General features: G+C 38.7%; 2 protein-coding genes and 1 long non-coding RNA gene across 8 annotated transcripts in view; 2 read left to right on the top strand and 1 right to left on the bottom strand.

Annotated features, from left to right (window-relative positions):
• LOC143270186 (putative Polycomb group protein ASXL2) overlaps positions 1–19,290 on the top strand; it is a 342,260-nt gene that overhangs the window by 180,807 nt on the left and 142,163 nt on the right. The window lies entirely within an intron of this gene.
• Positions 1–19,290, bottom strand: part of LOC143270190 (putative Polycomb group protein ASXL2) — a 273,546-nt gene that overhangs the window by 208,662 nt on the left and 45,594 nt on the right. For all 6 annotated transcript variants that reach the window (XM_076559175.1, XM_076559171.1, XM_076559172.1 and 3 more), the window contains exon 5: positions 14,055–14,170. In XM_076559175.1, the coding sequence (XP_076415290.1) occupies positions 14,055–14,170 (116 nt within the window). The remainder of the gene's footprint in view (positions 1–14,054; positions 14,171–19,290) is intronic.
• LOC143270200 (uncharacterized) lies at positions 1,560–11,801 on the top strand. Its single transcript, XR_013047224.1, has 2 exons — positions 1,560–10,711; positions 10,859–11,801. It is a non-coding gene; the product is annotated as an uncharacterized LOC143270200 (long non-coding RNA).

Here is a 19,290-nt window from a genome sequence, read left to right as displayed (position 1 = left end):
GTGGAATCTAAGAGAGTTGGGATAGTTGAAGTGGGAACTCTCAGGGACTTTGAGGCACATGGTTTTCTAAGTTCCCAGGTCTCCATATTTCCTAGTTGCTGTTGACCTGACACACATCACACTAAGCAGTGGCCTTAGAGGATCTACAATCTCAATGCCAAGTTTAGTCATGTGTCACCACACTATCTTATCAAGTCAACACAGTGCAAACAATATTGATGTGATCAATTCATGTGATCAAAATTATTCTTTTCATATAGGAACACTAAAGAACCACTGACTGGTAGGCACCATTTCAGAAGACCAAGTCTTTTCCCCCCACAGTATTTTCTGTCTATAGGGGCAGTACAATTAATATTCTTGGGAAGCCCACTAAAAAAAGAAATAGTTAAATAAATACAGTGTGTGTGCTTTATAAAGCACTATGCAATTTCTACAAGGATTTTAATTATAAAGAGCTCTGGCTTTTACATTGAGCACATGCTATGTGGCAGGTGCTAGCTGTATACCAGCCTGGAGTCCTGGTGACATGCTACTATGATCAGGAATTCTGCTTTTATTTTGTTTTTCAAGACAAAGTTTCTCTGCATAGCCCTGGCCATCTTGGAACTCACTCTGTAGACCAGGCTGACTTTGAACTCAGTGATCCACCTGCCTCTGCATCCCAAGAGCTGGGATTAAAAGCATGCACCACCACTGCCTGGCAGGAATTCCATTTTTTAATACACTTTTTATTTCATAGTACTCACAAAAGCTGTAATAGTAGTAACTAAACCCCATTTACCCTTTCTCCTCTATCCTTAGCATCTTTTTAAAATTTTATTTTCTGTGTATAGATATTTTGTGTACATGAATGTCTGTGTACCACGTGTGCCCAAGAGAGTCAGAAGAGGGCATCAGATCCCCTGGAACTGGAGTTACAGGCAGTTGTGAGCCACCATGTGGGTGCTGGTACTCATACAGGTCCTCTGCAAGAGCAGCTAGTGATTTAACCACTGAGCCACCTCCCAACCCCACTCTTTTGTTTTATTTTTGTTAGTTTGCTTGCTTTGGTTTTTGTTGTAGTTGTTGTTTGAGACAGGGTTTCTCTGTGTAACAGCTCTGGCTGTTCTGGAACTCGATCTGTAGACCAGGCGGGTTTCAAACAGAGATCCACCTGCCTCTGCATCCCACGTGCTAGGATTAAAGGCAAGTGCCACCACTGCCCGACCCCAGCTCCACTCTAAACCTAAAGTTATAAAACTTTAGTACACTTATCAAGACCATGAGCTAAACCTTGGAGGTGGAGGCAGGGCTATCCAGATTCCAAGGTCATCCTTGGCTACACTACAAATTCAAAGCCAGCTTGAGCTACATAAACCCTATCTCAAAAAATAAAATAAAAGCATTACACATTTACTATTAACAAAACTTCAGCCTTCATTTGGATCTCATATTTTCCCACCAATGTTCAGGATCTAATGCATAGTACCATGTTGCTGGAGACTAAACCCAGAGTTCTCTAGTGCTCTACCATGAAGAAGGAGGGGGGAGGAGGAAGAAGAAGAAAAAAAGGAGGAGGAGAAGGAAGAAATGAGAAGGAAGAAAAAGGAGGAGGAGGAAGGAGGAGGAAGAAGAAAGAAGAAAGAAAGAAGGAAGGAGGAAGGAGCAAGAAGGAAGAAGAGAAAAGGAGAAGAATAAAGAAGAAAGAAGGAAAAGAAGAAAGAAGAAGGAAGAAGAAAGGAGGAAGAAGGAAGAAGAAAAAAGGAAGAAAGAAGAAGGGAGAATAAAGAAAGAAGAAGAGGAGGAAGAGGAAGAAATCCTTGAATTTGAGTCTCTGTGATGTTCTCTTTATGCTTAGACTGAAATTATGTGTGTATGGTGGTGTGGGAATGGAGAACACACAGCAGTGGCATGCTCTCCCTATTCCAGCATTCCAAGAGGGATCTGTTACCAGTATGTCCTGCTAGCTAGTCTCAAATACTTTGTAGGGGAGTGCATGCCACATTTCTCTACTGGAAGTTATTTTCTTTTGTTCATACTTTGCTTCTGGAAGTGGCCAATCTATAAATCTAACTCCTATTGGAGGTACAGGGCTGGTGTGATTAAGTTCCATCTCCTGGAGGAATACTGTAACACAGCACATTTGAGATTCTTGAGTAAGAAAGATTTGTCTCCCTCTCCCCACATTCTATTTGTTCACTTATATTTATTGGTATAGATTTGTGTATATTTCTTTTGTACTTTGTGTTCCGGCTCAATACTGCTGTTATTCATTTTGTTGCTCAAATTTTCCAGCTTTTGCTGTGAGAGCCCTGGCTTTGTTAGTGGCAGCTGCAGTCGAGGCCAGTGTTTCCAGGTTCTTGGCCTCTCATTCACCAGACTGAAATAAGGGGCTCACACAGATTTGCAAAGAAACACAAACTTTATTCAAGGCAAACTGATGGGACAGATTAGAAAGGAATATCCAGTCAGGATTGACAATGAGCCACAGGAATGGAGGTCCTCAAAGGCTCCAGTTACTGTTTGGGACTTCTTTTACAGGGTTCAAGAGAAGGGGGATTTGGGTTGCTAAGGGAGATAGTTTGAATGCCTCTACTTTGATTGACAGATTAAGTTATATAACTATTTCTCTAGTGTGCATGCCCCATCCTATAATACATTTGATTTTAATCATATCCAAGCCCAATTATAAGTATGTATAAGATGGCAAATAGATTTCTCTAAAAGTTCACTTTGAAGACAAAGTTTACCTTATTGTGCATCTACCCTACCATAAACCAGTTCAGGCATATGTACTGAGAATACTTTTCAATAGACTCTGTCTATGTTTGATGATTGTTAAGGGGAGGAGAAACTTATTCTATAGTTCAGAGAGGGTATACATGCATCTCAGTGCAGGATAGGTGCATTATTTGGAGAGGAGCTGACACTTGTATTGTATGTGTGGGTAAATGTCTCAGATTTCAAGCACATTGTTAGCAGAGGTTTGTGTGCATAGTCCAAACCAAGTGGAGTCCCAGGTTGCCAAACTACCACCTATGCTTGCCTGCTTCATTCAGCAGTCTAGAGAACTCTGGGTTCTGAGAAGGGGGTGAGGTACAAATTACATATCATTAAAAAATTAGAGCCAGCCGGGCGGTGGTGGCGCACGCCTTTAAGCCCAGCACTTGGGAGGCAGAGCCAGGCGGATCTCTGTGAGTTCGAGGCCAGCCTGGGCTACCAAGTGAGTTCCAGGAAAGGCGCAAAGCTACACAGAGAAACCCTGTCTCGAAAAACCAAAAAAAAAAAAAAAAATTAGAGCCAGTTAATTAATTAAAAAGAAGCACTGAATTTCTCCTGACATTCCCCAATACTCCTCCCCCACCTCACCCCACCCCCACACAGTAGTTATTTCTTCCAAGGCTACCTCATGGTTAACTGCTGGCCTGAGCTGCCTCCTGGGTCTGGAATGGCACTTCCCACTTCAGGCGTCAGGCTGCAGGGGCCATGCCCAGTCCTAGTCCTTGCTCCCGGAGCTTCATTTTTCTCTCATCAGTAAAAGAGGAAGGACAACATCTGCCATGTTGTCAGTTCATCAATTCACAGAAACATGAACGGACATCAAAGGAGAGTGGTCCTGGACCAGTGGGAGTCAGCAATGCTGTGCACCAAACTTTGGGAGATGTTGTTTACTGTGTCGAGTGCCTCAAGGTGGGACAAAAAATAAAGAGCTGAGTTTGGTGCTTTGGAATGGGGGAAGGCTGCCAATGACGTCCACTCTCCTGTCAGGAGAGGTGACAGACGCCAATGAAGCGCTCCAAGAAAATCCAGGGCTTGTCCACAGATCTTGTCATGAAGATGGTTGGCTGGTAAAGATGAGTGACCCTCGAGAGTTGGACGAATTAACAGTGAAGAGGCATATGAGAAACATGTGAAGTCCATGAGGAGTGAACATGGCACCTCCCATTTCCATCCCCAAATAAAAGTGGGAAGAAACCTGCGATAGCATGGGTGTCTTAAATTAGAGAAGACTTGAAATAACTTTTAGCAATACCAATGGATAAATAAGAACTTTCTCAATAGTGCTACTGACGAAAGTCCCCAACTCCCCAATGGATGTAGATAAACATAAGTTACATATTTTTGTAAGACCCTAGACTAGAGGCTAAGCCCTGGTGTGCAGAATTCATGAGATTATCTATGGTTAAAAGTTATGAGGCAGGCTGGAGAGATGGCTCAGTGGTTTAGAGCACTGGCTGCTCTTCCAGAGGTCCTGAGTTCAACTCCCAGCAACCACATGGAGGCTCACAACCACCTATATATAGTGGGATCTGATGCCCTCTTCTGAAATAAAGGTGTACTCATATACATAAAATAAATAAATTTTAAAAAATGCCAGGCCACGTACAAGAACTTCAGTCAACCCACTGCAAAAAAACAGGTCCTGGTTAGGGGACGCCCTAAGACCTGTATGGATTCATCAGACCCCCCAAAGATTGGGGGTTGGAATATTAAACATCTGCCTTCTTCTTCTCTCCAAACACGTCTGCTGTCTGCATCTCAGCTCACTTCAGTCTGTGTCTCCACCCCCCCTCCCCTCTCCATTTCTGGCGGCTGTCTGGCTAGATACGGACCGGACAAACCGGCTGCAGCTGCAACAACAACAAAACATTTCTCCTCCGTTTTAGTTTGGTTTTACCGTGCTTATCTCATTTCATGATACACCTTAAAGGATTTATTAAATTGTCACTTTCCTTATATACTATATTTTTAAATAAGAGCTCCTGTTTCTATATTAAAATAACTTCACCACAAACTTCATATTTTTAAGGCTATCCGGACAAGTATAAAACCTTATTTCTAAGTTTACAAAGACAACTAACTTATAAATTGTTAAGAATAAGTTTACTTTGGGGCTGGAGAGGTGGTTCAGTGGTTAAGAGCACTGACTGCTCTTCCAGGGGTCCTGAGTTCAATCCCAGCAACCACATGGTGGCTCACAACCATCTGTAATGAGATCTGGTGCCCTCTTCTGGCCTGCAGATATACATGGAGACAGAATATAGTATGCATAATAATAAATAAATCTTAAAAAAAAAAAGAATAAGTTTACTTTAACTAAAGATAATTAAGAAATAAAACTTATTGATTGATTGGTCAACCTAAACTGTAAACTGTTAATAATAAGTTGTACCAAAGCTATAGGCTAATAGAGATAATTATTAGGATACAAATTAAAACTTGATTATCTCATGAATGATCAAATTCTGTAATATATACAAAATCATATTTATATACATGCTAAGTATGCTAAGTTTCATATAATCAATTCATTACTTAGCCCCCTAACATTTAAAATGTTTAAGCTTTGGACAAAACTGCCATATCCCTTATTGCCAGGGTTTTGTCCAAACTATGCTTTGAGATCATTTAGATTATATTTCCATTTACCAGATATTTTAAAGATAATTTGCCTTACTATCCAATTTCAAGTAAAAGATAGCTCACATAACAGATTTCAAAATGACCTTTTACTGTTCCTTTATTAAAAGAATTTCATGCCAGGCAATGGTGGTGCACGCCTTAATCCCAGCACAGAGCCAGAACCAGGTGGATCTCTGAGTTTGAGGCCAGCCTGGGCTACAGAGTGAGTTCCAGGAAAGGCACAAAGCTACACAGAGAAATCCTATCTTGAAAAAAACCAAAAAAAAAAAAAAAAAAAAAAGAAAAAGAAAAAAATTCACTTTACATTGGCTATTCTCAATCATCAATTACCTATATCTCCTGATGAATTAAATACAAAAATGCTTTTAGATTTAAAGTTTTTATAAGAATATAAAGAATTAGATATAAAGAATGTTTAAGAACATTAAGAAATAATTTATATGTAGTGCAAGCCATTGGAATAGAAAAATATAAAAACATCTAGATATGTTATAAATGATACCTGAGTCTCAGTGAATGACCTAGAGATACTGAGAATGTAAGCCTAAGTTAGATCATAGTATGGATAAAGTTTTTATTGAGGTCTGAAATAGATATATAGGCTTTAAGAATGAACTTATGTATGCTTTAATACAAGAATCTACTGACCTCTCCAGAAGGGACACTGGGGCTAATAATAGGCTGTAGCTCCTCCACTGTACAAAATATTAAGGTCCTCCCTGGAGGGTTTGATTCCTGACCTTACTGAAGAAATTAAGATCATTGTACAACTCTCTACTAAAACATTTCAGATTCATGCAGGGCAGCGCCTAAGGGAGCTGATGGTGTGGATTCTAGTGATATGGCCTTCTGGGTTCAGGAAATTAAATATTCCAAACCAACTAAACACTTAAAATACAGGGAAAGAAAATAATTGGCTTGCTAGACATAAGCACAGATGTTTCTTATATTTTAGGAAAAGATTGGTCAAGTACTTAAGACGATTATTACTCTTTCATCTTTTATAGGCCTAGGTCAATCTAGTAGTATTGCTAGCAGCTCAAAAATATTAAGATGGTCAGATAGATAAAATTATGGCATATTCTGCCCATATGTCATCCTCCAAACCTAACACACTATGGAGAAGAGACATGCTGTAACTAATGGATGTAACTAATCTCTGCTGTGGACTAATATCAGCTCAAATGCTACAGATGGGTTTTAAACGTAAAGGAACTTGAGGAAAGAAGCTCAAGGCATAATTGAGCCCATTATTCCAGAAATCATAAATGGCAGACATGGCCTAGGTTATCAGGATTTGTCCTAGGAGCCACTATCCCCCGACTGCTGACCACATTTCAGAAAGATCTATTGCTCCTTTCTGGATCAAACAATGGCCTTTGAATACTGAGAGAATTGTAACTGTGACCTGTCTGGTGGAGGAGAAACGTAAAAATAGGGCATATAAAGCCTCCCACCAGTCCTTCAGTCACCCCAATATTTGTTGTTTAAAGAAAATCAGGCTTATAAACCGTTACAGGATCTGAAGAAATTAAATAAAATTTATTAAAGCCAAGGGGATTCTCACAGCCTGGCTTGCCATCTCCCATTACCATCCCTAGGAATCAAAATAACAATGGTTATAAATTTACAAGATTGCTTCTTTGCCATACCTCCTCAACCTAAAGATTGTCAGCATTTCCCTTCTAGCTTGCCTACTCACCCTGCCATGATGGAGGCCAAAGCTCACATATAGAGCAGGAAATGCGAACTCTGTTTATCCAGGACTCATTTATTGAGCAGAGTTCCTCATTTTATATATACAGATTAACTATCAGAACTGTCAATTATAGCTTCCTCACAGTCCCCCAAACTAATAATAATATATGTGTATGTATATGTGTATATACATATATATTACAATACATTTATTGCACAGATGATATTACATTTATATCAAACTATGAAACTTATGAGTCTATAGATTGGCAGATAGCTCTACAGGATATACTGGCACCTTTTCATGTGTCTGTCCAACAATTATAAATTCAATTTAAATTATAATTTAAATTATAAATTATAAATGGAAGCTCACCCATGAGGCTTATGTCCTTATGATTTATGGTTATTAAATAAGAAGTAATACATCATTTATTTCACTGCTTTCCAATTTTAGGAAGGCCTAGAGCTCATTTATAGACAACAGCCTTACATATACTTCAAGAGCTCTTAAAAATTGGTGCTTAATTTTTCAGATCCCCCACTACAGGCATTCTTTATTACCCCCAGGCCAAGCCACAAAGTCACACCTAAGCCTCTGTGATCTTCTCACTGGTATTTGAAAAGGTCCTGATGTTTTCATACTGTCAGGAGGAGGATATGCCTACATGTCTTCACAGGATATTGACCCATCTTATGAATCCTGGATCGCCTGGTCACACCATATACTAGGCCACTGCAGGACAAAGGCGCTCTAAAGCTGCCAGTCCAAATACAGGCTGTTATTTACCTCTAGATTCTTAAATATTGAGCTTTGAATATGAATAAATAGATACAATTCCAGATCCTTTTGATGAACTTTCATCAATGGTATAAAACTTATAGAAATATGATTAGAAATAATAATTCTGTTCTAAATGTATTTTATTAATTTTTGTCAAAAGATAAATGAGACTATATATGTATGTACGTATGTATGTATGTATGTATATATCACATTTCATTCTCTGCCTATCCTGATGTTTTGTTGAGACTCCAAGGATTCATAATTTTGCTCTCACAAAATTTACTACTGTTATATTGCTAACATGTCTAAGATTTTGTCTATTAAGAAGGTTCTTGTAAGTTCTAGGAGATCAAAATTTGCCAATACTCACAAGCCAAAAAGACCAGGAGGAATGCAACCTGACTGCAGTTTACATCTCCCACTTACATATTTTCTTTTTCTTCTCTGGGGTAGGGAGGGGAACTTTCCTTCTCTCCTTGGCCTGATATCTCCTCTCACCTGCTAACCATGCATTTAATATTCCATAGGTACACCTAAGAGAAAAAGTTTCCTCTTTAAAACTCCTCGGCTGCATGTTCTACCATTAATACATACATTTGTTTCCAGCAGAAATTCTAACCATTTAAAGAGATACAGGTTGTCTACATCTGGACCACAGACATGTTGTCTAGCTGCAGATCTGCATCCCACCCTCCAGCCCACGAGACAGAAAATTCTGCTACACTGCGTGTCTCACAGAGTCTAAAACAGCCTGTGTTTCCTGGGTTTCCACTGCATTTGAGACCCCCACCTTTGCCCCCATATCAGCAGGAAATAACCATGAGAGATTTCTACAGCCCCCTTTGTCACGTACCCCTATTTCTGAACTGAACTCTCCAGCCCAAGGGCTGGACTGCCCTTAAAAAATGCTCTATTATTAATTGTATAAGTTCTGCCCATGATCCTGAAACTTATGTATTATCAGATATATCAGATATTCTCCTCATGTACAATTGTTCAGTATGTAAGTCTTGCCATGTATACCCTGACACAGGTTATTACTGTTTTCTCACAGCTAATAGTTTATTTAATATTGCATTGATTATAAATTTAAATTAAGTAAGCTTCAGCTGCAGCCTTATTCCCACAGATGCTCATGACTAACTCAGGTAACTCTTTAACTATCCCTCTTTAAAACACAGTTTAACCAAATTAATACCACTAATCAAAGATTAATAGAGTTAATGTTCCAAACTAACCATTTCTTTTTGCTAAGTCACAATCATAGTATTTAGACATATTATGCCATACTAGTTAATGATTGATTTTTTTATGTTACTCCTCTGCTCCCCTTTTGGCACAGATATATTCTAACTATATACAACTATACCTATTTTATTTATTTATTATGTTTATATATATAGAACCCATACTGTGGAAGAAGTGACTCCCAAAAGTTGTTCTCTGAACCCCATGTGTATGCATGTGTGTGCAAAGACAAAGACACACACACACACACACACACACACACACACACACACACACACACACACACACGGATGAAAAGGGCAGAGAAGATGATTCTTGCAGAGGATGCAGGCTCACTTCCCAACACCGACACAGCGGCTCTGTGTGTGACACTATGCCTCTCCTACAAACAACTTTCAATAAAACAACTTCTAAATACTTTAAAATTCACATAATTTAAAATGTTTGGGGATTCTGGGCCAGGAATGGTGGCCCACATCTTTAATCATAGTTTTCAAGAGGCAGAAACTCAAAATCTTTCTGAGTTTCAGGTCTGCCAACACGATACATTAACACTCAATCTCAAAAAATTAAAATTATGAATTCTAATCCTTCATAAAAAGCTAAAAATACATTTTTAAAAATTATTCATTTAAATTCAAAGCCAAATTCTTTTTTGACTATCACTTCAGTTTTAATGTGCAATCCAACTGCACTGGTCAATTTATTTTATTTATTAAACTTCTTTATACTTTCCCATACACACTTCTACTAAATACAGCACTACTTTTGTGCATTTTGTGAACAGCACTATTATCTACATACTGTAGTAAAACTTATCTAAGAGTATGTACAGGGGCATGAGTGTAGCAGTCAGAGGCTAACTTCTGGAGCTGGTGTTCATCATGTGGTTCCAAAGGATAAAACTCAGGTCACTGGGCTTGGCAGTATCTCTATCCAGTGACTCATGTCATTGGCCCTTAGGATTTACAAGTATTTTTTTTATCATGTATAGGCATTATACAACTAAGGATATTTTCATGTAAGTATGTACTGTAGATAAAGTGTATTTTACTTCTTATCTTTTCTTAGTAACCTAAACAGTTTTGTGTCTGTTCACAGGTTATATGTACAACCTTGGTATTATATGTCTATATACAGCCTAAGCACCAAAAACTAAGAGAAAAACTAGTATTTGCTTTTCATGGACTAGATTAATCCATTTATTTATCATCCATGTTTCTGAAAATGCTTTAAGTTTGTTCTTTGTATGGCCGAAAACAAATGACATTGTCTATACACTGTTTATCCAGTTGGGACACCTGGGTGGATCCCACAACTTCATCATTGGGAATGTGGCTGCAAGCAACACTGGATGCAGGTGTTCCCGCCAGAGTCCTTGGGCTAAATATTCAAGGATCTGTGACATTAACACCATCAAGGTGACAGCATCTAGTCTCCTCTAGGAGACAAATGTGGGACCAGTCCATGAGGATTTCTAGACTGGGTTCACTAATTTGAGAAGACCCTCCACAACGTAGGCGAGAGCAGCTGCCGCATGTCTTTCACATCAAGCCAGACCTCTCATGACAGGCATGTAAATGAAAACCAGAATAAACTGTTCCTCCCTTAAGCTGTTTAGACAGCGCTTTTCTTCCCCCTGGGGGAGAGGGTGTCACAGAACTGATACCAAGCTACTTAGCTGGGTTATATGGTAAATCTGTTTTTACTTTTCTTTAGGTTTATTTGTATTCTATGTGAATGGGTGTTGGGTCTGCATGTGTCTGTGCACATGAGTCTGTGGAGGCCAGAGAGTGCATTTGACCCCACTGGAACTGGACTGACAAGCGGGGGTTAGCCAGTCCTCGGCAAGAGCAGCCAGCATTCCTAACTGCGGAGTCATCGTTCTAGCCCCGCAATTTAAATCTTTTGGGAAACCTCTACTGATTTCAGAAAGTCCTTGCATATGCCCTGGAATTGTTTCTCCTTGTTCTTCTAAATGTTTCAAGTCTTATATTAGGGTCTTTCCATCCATTGGGAGTTAGTATTTCCAAAAGGGATCTAATCGTGTTCTTCTACACATGGATACGTAGTTTGCCCAGAATCATCTGTTAAGAGGCTGTCTTTTCTCCACTGTCTATTTCTGGTGCTTTTTCAAAAGGCAGAGGGTTACAGCTGTGGATTTACATTGTACGTCCTCTATTCAGTTTCATCGATCTGTATGTATGTCAGTATCATGTTTTTGTTACAATGGCTCTGTAGCACAACTTGAAATCAAGTACAGTAATGCTCCCAGCAATCTTATTGCCTAGAATTGCTTTGGCTATTCATATTCAGGGTCTTATGTTTCCATATGAATTTTAAAATTGTTTTCTAGTTCTGTAAGAAGGCACATGAGGGCTGGAGAGATGGTTCAGCAGTTAAAGAGCACTGGCTGCTCTTCCAAAGGTTCTGAGTTCAATTCCCAGCAACCACATGGTGGCTCACAACCATCCATAATGAGATCTGGTGCCCTCTACTGGCCTGCAGACATCATACATGCAGGCAGAACACTGTATACATAATAAATAAATCAATCAATCTTAAAAAATAAAAAGATGGAGCCGAGTGGTGTTGGCACACGACTTTAATCCCAGTTAGGCCATTTGCTATTTCTTACTATTAATAAATTTTTATGCTAATATTTTTCTGTGTATCTTTCTTAACATAAGCACTAAAATGTTTAATCACATGTTCATGAAGCATGTACATTTAAAATTTAATAGGTATTATAAAATTTTCTCCAATAAAGCTATAGTGGCTGGGTATATAGCTCAGGGACAGAGTACTTGCCTAGCACGCACGAGGTCCTATATTCAATCATTTGTATTTAATGACTGTTTTTTACTATACTGCATCAGTACAGGAGTAACCATTGTCTCCTTACTTGTCAATTCTTGATATAATACAATCTCCTAGTTCATACCAAATTATGAGACTAAAATTATGTCAGTTTGTACTTATTGATTATTAGATTCTTCTTGGAAGAAGCTGCTATATAACCCAGGCTGCCTTGAAATTAGAATCCTCCTGCTACAGCCTCCGGAGTACTGGGATTATGTGACTATGCTGCCAGACAAAGCATTTCAAGAAAGAAAAAAAGAGAAAAAGAAGGGGGGAAAAGCAACCTGGAATGCATATTGAGCCAATCCAAACAACACAGCAAGGAGTTATCTTGAAAAAAAAAAACCAATCCAAAGCCAGTTCTTTGAAAATTCCAATAAAACAGAAAACTCAACTGGCAATTAACAATGGGAACAAAGAAATGAACAAGGACAAATGAAAAAACAAAACATTATATAACTTTATAGCAGTACATGCAATAAACCAGGTAAAAAATTTTTTACTTTTTTATATTATTATTTATTATATTATAGAGTTGGGGGGGGGCATGTATATAAAAGTCAGAAACAATGCCAAGGAGGTAGTTTTCTTTTCCACCATGTGGGTTCCAGGAATCAACTCAGGGTTTCAGGTTCGGGGGTAAGTGCTTTTACCAGCTGAGCAACTTTACTGGCACAGAAATGGACCATTTTCTAAGAAAAATCTCCAAAATTGATACAAAAGGAGACAAAGCAATTGACTAATATAATAACAACAAAGAACAGTATAATTCAAGGAAAAGGAGTCTTACATACTATTCATTCAACCTAGGGAGTAAAGACAATTTCTACAACTTTCTCCCCAAATCTAGAATAAAATAAACAACTACACAGTTTATTTTATGATGTATTTCAAAACTGCACTACAGTAGAAGAATGCTGCAAGACAGGGTCTTGCTACTGTACAATCCAGGATGGTTTCAACTCTTCCCTCCCTCCCTCAGCCTCCAATGTAATAGGATTACAGATGTGTGCTACAAAACAACAGCTGACTAGAAACTCAGTTATTATTTATTTATGGTTTTTTGAGACAGGTGTCTCTGTGTAACAGCCCTAGCTGTCCTGGAATTCACTTTGTAGTCCAGGCTGGCCTCAAATTCACAGAGATCTGCCTGGCCCTGGAGTGTTCTTAAAGGCATGCGCCACCACACCTGGCTTAAAAACTAAAATTTAAAAAAAAAATTTGCATAAGCTATTTTTTTTTAAGAATAAACACATAGGTTCTATTCCATACTTAGAATTAGTACAATATTAAAAAAATCTACCAATATGATTCTATATATAAGATTAAAAGTAAAAAATCTACCTAATCATTGCAGTAAGCTCCAAAGCAAACCAACCTGAGGATTGGGAATGTGGCTCAGTGTGAGAAGTATTTGCTCACTGAGTGATGGGTTTCATCCTCAGTACCCCCAAAATAACCAGACACACATAAGAAAAGCTCTTAAAATGTAAACACCTATTCATGATTCAGAACACATACCTCAGCAAACTAGGAAAAAATCTGGGTCTTCAAAACCATGTTAAACCTACATACAATGGGTGAGACAGAGTACAAAAGTTACTAGCAGCAAATTAGCCGATTGCAGACATTTACCCTGTGAAGACATCAATCTAAAGTTTTCAAACAATTTTCAGTAATTAACAGAAGATTTGATGAAGTGTCTTATTGAAAAAGGACCTCGATACATCATTGTCCATTACACGACAGAACTAAAGGTGTGAAACACCATGTAGCTCTCATTATTATTAATTATTCGTTTTTTTTTGTTGTTTGTTTGTTTGTTTGTTTGTTTTTTCTAGACAGGCTTTCTCTCTGTAGCCCTGGCTGTCCTGGAACGCATTCTGTAGACCAGGCTGGCCTCAAACTCACAGAGATCTTCAAAACTCATAGAGATCTACCTGTCTGTCTTCTGAATGCTGAGATTATAGGCATGTGCCACCACAGCCCAGCTTTCCTAATTATTTTTAATTGGAGAGATTATTCTTCTGATAAACAGAGACTTAATGCTTACCTGTTTTAATGCCTTTTTGCTGTGCTTCTGTGATGGAGAAATGACTTTACTTGCTGGAATGGTAGGTGATGGGCAGCCTGACTGAGGAGAGGATGGCTGTGACAGTCTAGATGATACTAGGGAAAAATTGACAAGGAAACATTTGTTATCAGAGTTGATATCAAGCACCACTCCTTCCCCAGATCATATGCTGCTACCTGTTAACAACTGTGACCAAACACTTTAGGAAAGGATCTTCTCTTTGGAGTTGTCCTGCAAACAGTCTCCCCTTTCAGTTTATTTCCTCAGAAAGTTCTAGTGCAGGATGATAGGACGGGGAAGGGGCGAGTATTAGTATAGATGACTTCTCATTGTTTACTATATTAGAACTGATTAAAGGAGCCATGTTATCAAATTAGAACTGTAGTATCTATGGTCCTAAGGTAAACTTGAAGATGAATAATGACAACATGGTGGGAAGTTATGAAAGGTTTAAATTGAAGACAAAAAGGCCATTTCTGCTTTAAAATTCTTCCACTGTTTCAACCCTGTCACTCCTTCCCTCAGGTCCCAAGTTTTCAGCCTATCTGTTCAAGACGGGTTTTGAAGACTTCTCTACTGGAAACAACCACTTCCTATGCCGTCCGTATCTGCTGTGCATAGCCTGAAATGGACCACACTGAAGTCATGGCAGGCACATGTTTATGCTCTATAAAACTTAATATCATGTGAGCACATTTTAAAATTTTATTTTTTACATCCATGTAATGCCTGTTGCCCACAGAGGCCAGAAGAGGGTGTGGCATCACCTGGAAAGAGGTTACAGATAGTTGTGAGGTGCCATGGGCGGGTGATAGATATTAAACCCGGGTCCTCTGGAAGAGCAGCCAGTACTCTGTTGAGCCATCGATCCAGCCCCATTTTAAAATAAGGTGTGTGTGTGTGTGTGTGTGTGTGTGTGTGTGTGTGTGTGTATGCACACACACATGATCACGAACACATATGCATACATCTGAGGACATTGCCCATGGAGGCCAAAAGAGAGCATCAGATCCTCTAGTGATGGAGTTATAGGCACTGTGGGCAGCCCAATTGTGGATGCTGGGAAACAAACTCATGTCTTCTACAAGATCAATGAATACATTTTATGTTAGTTAAGGAGAAAGATGAAAATTGTTGGTTCAGACATCTCATGTGAGAGCAAGGAAAGTTCAATTTAAGAGAGGAAAGAACCTAGAGATGACTCTTGAAGAATACACTTTGCCTAATATTTTCTTTTTAAATACTTGACCTGAAAACATTTATAGCAAAATGGTATTGGTTAAGACCATGAAGATTTAAGACACATGAAGTATGTGCTGCTAGATATCTAACTGACACAAAAATAAGAAATATACATAGTAAAATAAGCAACGCCTAGAGTACAACATACAACTTTACTCTTAAATGTTCTAATATTAAGACAATTTAACTTTGGTTCTGTATCCTCATCTTCATAACTATCATGTTTATATACATGGGAAGGAACTGATATAACAATCAGCTTTAAAAAAAAGCACCTTCTATGTTCTAACAAAAGCATAAGTTCTATTTTCTATTCCAAGCTCCTGAAATTCTATTTCCAGTGATAACTAAATCTAAATAACTAGGTTTGTATCATTACATTCTTTTCTGTGCAAATAAAATAGTACAAAGATACACACTGGCTGCTATATAAGTTCTCATAACCTATATTTACTTATCAAAAAACTGAATCAGCTTGAGAAAAGATACAAAGCTAGTATGGAGCAAAGGCAAGATTTAAATTTTATTTTCAGAACAATGAATAAGTACCTGGAATAGCTGACAGTGGTGACCACTGAAAACATGTGCTAATATCCGAATTCTCAGAGCCTGCGAACATTGCTTTATTGGTGAAAGGACTAAGTATCTTATGATTATATTACCTAGATTATGCCAGTCAGTCTTAACAACATATTTTTTACTTTTCAAGACAGGGTCTCAATTTACAGCCCTAGCTGGCCTTGAACTCAGAGAGATCCACCTGCCTCTGCCTCCCAAGCATTGGTATTAAAGTTGTGTGTTATCACATCCCACACAACAAAGTATTTTTATAAGAGACATAGTGAAGACAGATTCAGAGAAGGTGAAGAAAAAGCCAGGTCAGAATAAAGTGGCCATAATGCAAGTTAGTTGGCCATCACAGAAAGCCAGAAAAGGCAAGGAACAGAAGAGTCTCTCTGAAAGCCTCTGGAGGGATAGCTTCCTTGCTGACCTCTGGGCTTACAAACTGACTTTCAGAACTGTGAGAGAACAAATTTGTGTTACTTAAGCCACACAGTTTGTGGTTATTTGCTGCTTCAGGAACCATATAGTAACTAAGTTTTGTTTTGTTTTGTTCTGTTTCTGAGAGTGTTTCTCTGTGTAACCCTGGCTGTCCTGGAACTTGCTTTGTAGACCATGCTGGTCTCAAACTCATGGATATCCACCCACCAGCCTCTGCCTCCCAAGTGCTGGGATTAAAGGAGTGCACCATCACCACCACCACAACTGGTGTAAGTTTTTAAAGTATTACTATCAACTTACAGACATTTGAAACATACATTTAAAATGTTCAAATAAAAATCAAGCCTGGCCTGGTGGCACAGGCCTTTAATTCTATCACTTGGGAGACAGAAGCTTTTTCCCTTGCTTCTGGTTATCCTTAAAGCCTCAGTCCTAATAGTACAGCCATCTTTAACACAGGCTGTGCCCAAACCTTCACCTCAGCCACTATCAACAAGAACAGCTCCCAGAAGTCTTTCAACCTAAGTTAACTTTGTCACAAGTTTCGTTTCTAGGATGTACTTGAAAGAGAACCCAATCTTCCCCATTCAGTAACTTAGCACATATAAAAAAATGCCAGAGGGCTAGTGGATTTACCATATTTTCTAACTCCTGTTAGCAAATTACTGATTAAAAAAAAAAAGTCTTGACTATATGCTAACAGTAATGTGCTCTGGGAAACAGGGATCCCTTACAATGAAAAGGAATATTTCACTGACTCTTTTTTTTTTTTTCTTAAAAATAGCAAAAGCAAACCAAACCTCACAACTTTTCCTTATAACAAGATAAAAACTATAACCATGCAGCGTCTTAAATCCCAGCACTTGGGAGGCAGAGGCAGGAGAATCTGTCAGTTCAAAGCTAGTCTGTCTGCTCTACATAAGTTCCAGGACAGCCAGGGTTATATAACGAGATCCTGTCTCTAAGGGAGAAAACAAAACAAACAACAATTATCCATGCAGCTGTTTCATATTATAGTATTTATAACATATTTGGGGGGAAAGACAGAAATTTCCCTTAGCTATGACCAAAAAACAGTAAGAGAGACAGTTGATTTTATTAGTAGTTTTTCTGACATCATTCCACCTTACCTTGACTTGAAATTCCATTAAGCTCTTCTCTGAACATGTTTCCTGTCTGAAAGCTAAGAACCAAAGCTAGAAACTAGTAATTTCCTCTACTTTACATATAAATCAATAAGCTAGATTCAATACTGGACTGAGTTTCTGAGTTCTAGTCTGTTCCTATTTGGCTGAAAGGTATAAATATCAAGAGTTTCTATCAATTTTCAACTAAAAGTATCAGTTTTGCTGTCAGAGCTCTGTATTTTTGCACATAAAAAGGAAGTGGGTTTTTGATACTATCTCAATGTTCTTCCTGTCTTACAATGCATTTGAAATCATGATGTCAAACTCAGAGTCAAAGCCCCAAATAAGAAAAATGAACAGCAACAATTAGTATTAGAGAAATTATTTTGATAACTTCAGAGACTGTCTCATCAGAGTATAATTCAAGGAGAAACAGCCGACACGATACTCATTTCTAGAAGAGCGATGAATCAAAAGCAGATCAAAAACAATGCTGAATTTGCTATTACCTAGTTGTCAACATCTATTATTATGTAGGATGTAGAATAAGGTTATACTATTCAAATTTACCTACGGAGCTACTGACAGTGGAATTTTATGATTGTTATTTAAGGTATTTCTGCATTATTTGAACTTACCTTAATTTTTTGGCATGGCCATTAACAGACAAATGCACCAGCAACAAGAGCCACTGCTCAAAGGGTCGCTGCACCAGGTGTAGCTTTTTTCAAAAATTTATTTAAAAGAACAAAAAAAAAAAACCATCTTCATTTTACATGAACGGGTACTTTGCTTCCATGTATACCTGTGCACTGTGTGGGGCCAGGAAGGGGCATGGGATCCCCTAATGAACTTACAGATGGTTGTGAGCGGCTATGTGAGTGCTGGGAAAGGAACCAGATCCTCTGCGAGAACAACAAGTGCACTAACTGCTGAGCCATCACCCCAGCCCTGCATGTGTGACTCTTAAAAGGTAGGAATGAGCCCGGCTTATTGATATCTATTTAGCAAGTTCCAGGCCAGCCACAGCTACACAGTGAGACTTGTCTCAAAAACCAAAAAAGTAAAAATAAAGCCAGATGGGGTAATCTGCTTGTCACTCCAGCTCTTGGGAGGTAGAGGCAAGAAAGCTAGGAGTTCACAGCCAGCTCTGGCTAAATAGTCAGTTCCAGACTAGCCTGGGCTATGTGAGAACATGTGAGCACTCCATCCCCAAATAAAGATGTTCCAATACATTCCAAAGACAATGATTTTTGTTCACAGTTTAAACTGGCCACCTTTAATGTTGATCTTCTTGTTTATGAAGCCACCTAGAAAATATGAATCTTGCTAGGTATTTCCCTTGCCTGATGTCTTGGCTTTGTTCTATAATTTTCAAACTTATAGAGAAAAGTTGAAGCTGGAGAGAAGTGGAGAAAAGACAAAGCCCCTTTCACCTGTAGCATTAGCCTTCCCAAATCGGGGGTTTAAAAAATCTGCAGAATGGCCAGGCAGTGGGAGCCCAGCCTTTAGTCCCAGCACTTGGGAGGCAGAAGCAGGCAGATCTCTGTGAGTTTGAGATCAGCCTGGTCTATAGCGTGAGTTCCAGGATAGCCAGGCTACACAGTGGAACCATGTCTGGGGGGTGGGAGGATTTTTTTAGAATAAAAGACCTGGGCCACAGCTGCTGTTCATCATTATCAGGGATCATTCTGAAATTATTTATCAAGGATTTGCAAGAAGGCCCTATTTCATTTTGTTTTCATCTCATTTGTGTCTGATAACTGAAGTTTGGTGCCTCTCCAATGAACTTGTAAACTAAGATTATGGGATTAGTTTTCTTGAACTGTATGCATAGTAGTTAT

The sequence above is a fragment of the Peromyscus maniculatus genome, chromosome 22 (assembly GCF_049852395.1).
Source record: "Peromyscus maniculatus bairdii isolate BWxNUB_F1_BW_parent chromosome 22, HU_Pman_BW_mat_3.1, whole genome shotgun sequence".
NCBI lineage: Eukaryota > Metazoa > Chordata > Mammalia > Rodentia > Cricetidae > Peromyscus > Peromyscus maniculatus.
This window is presented reverse-complemented; position numbering and strand designations above follow the sequence as displayed.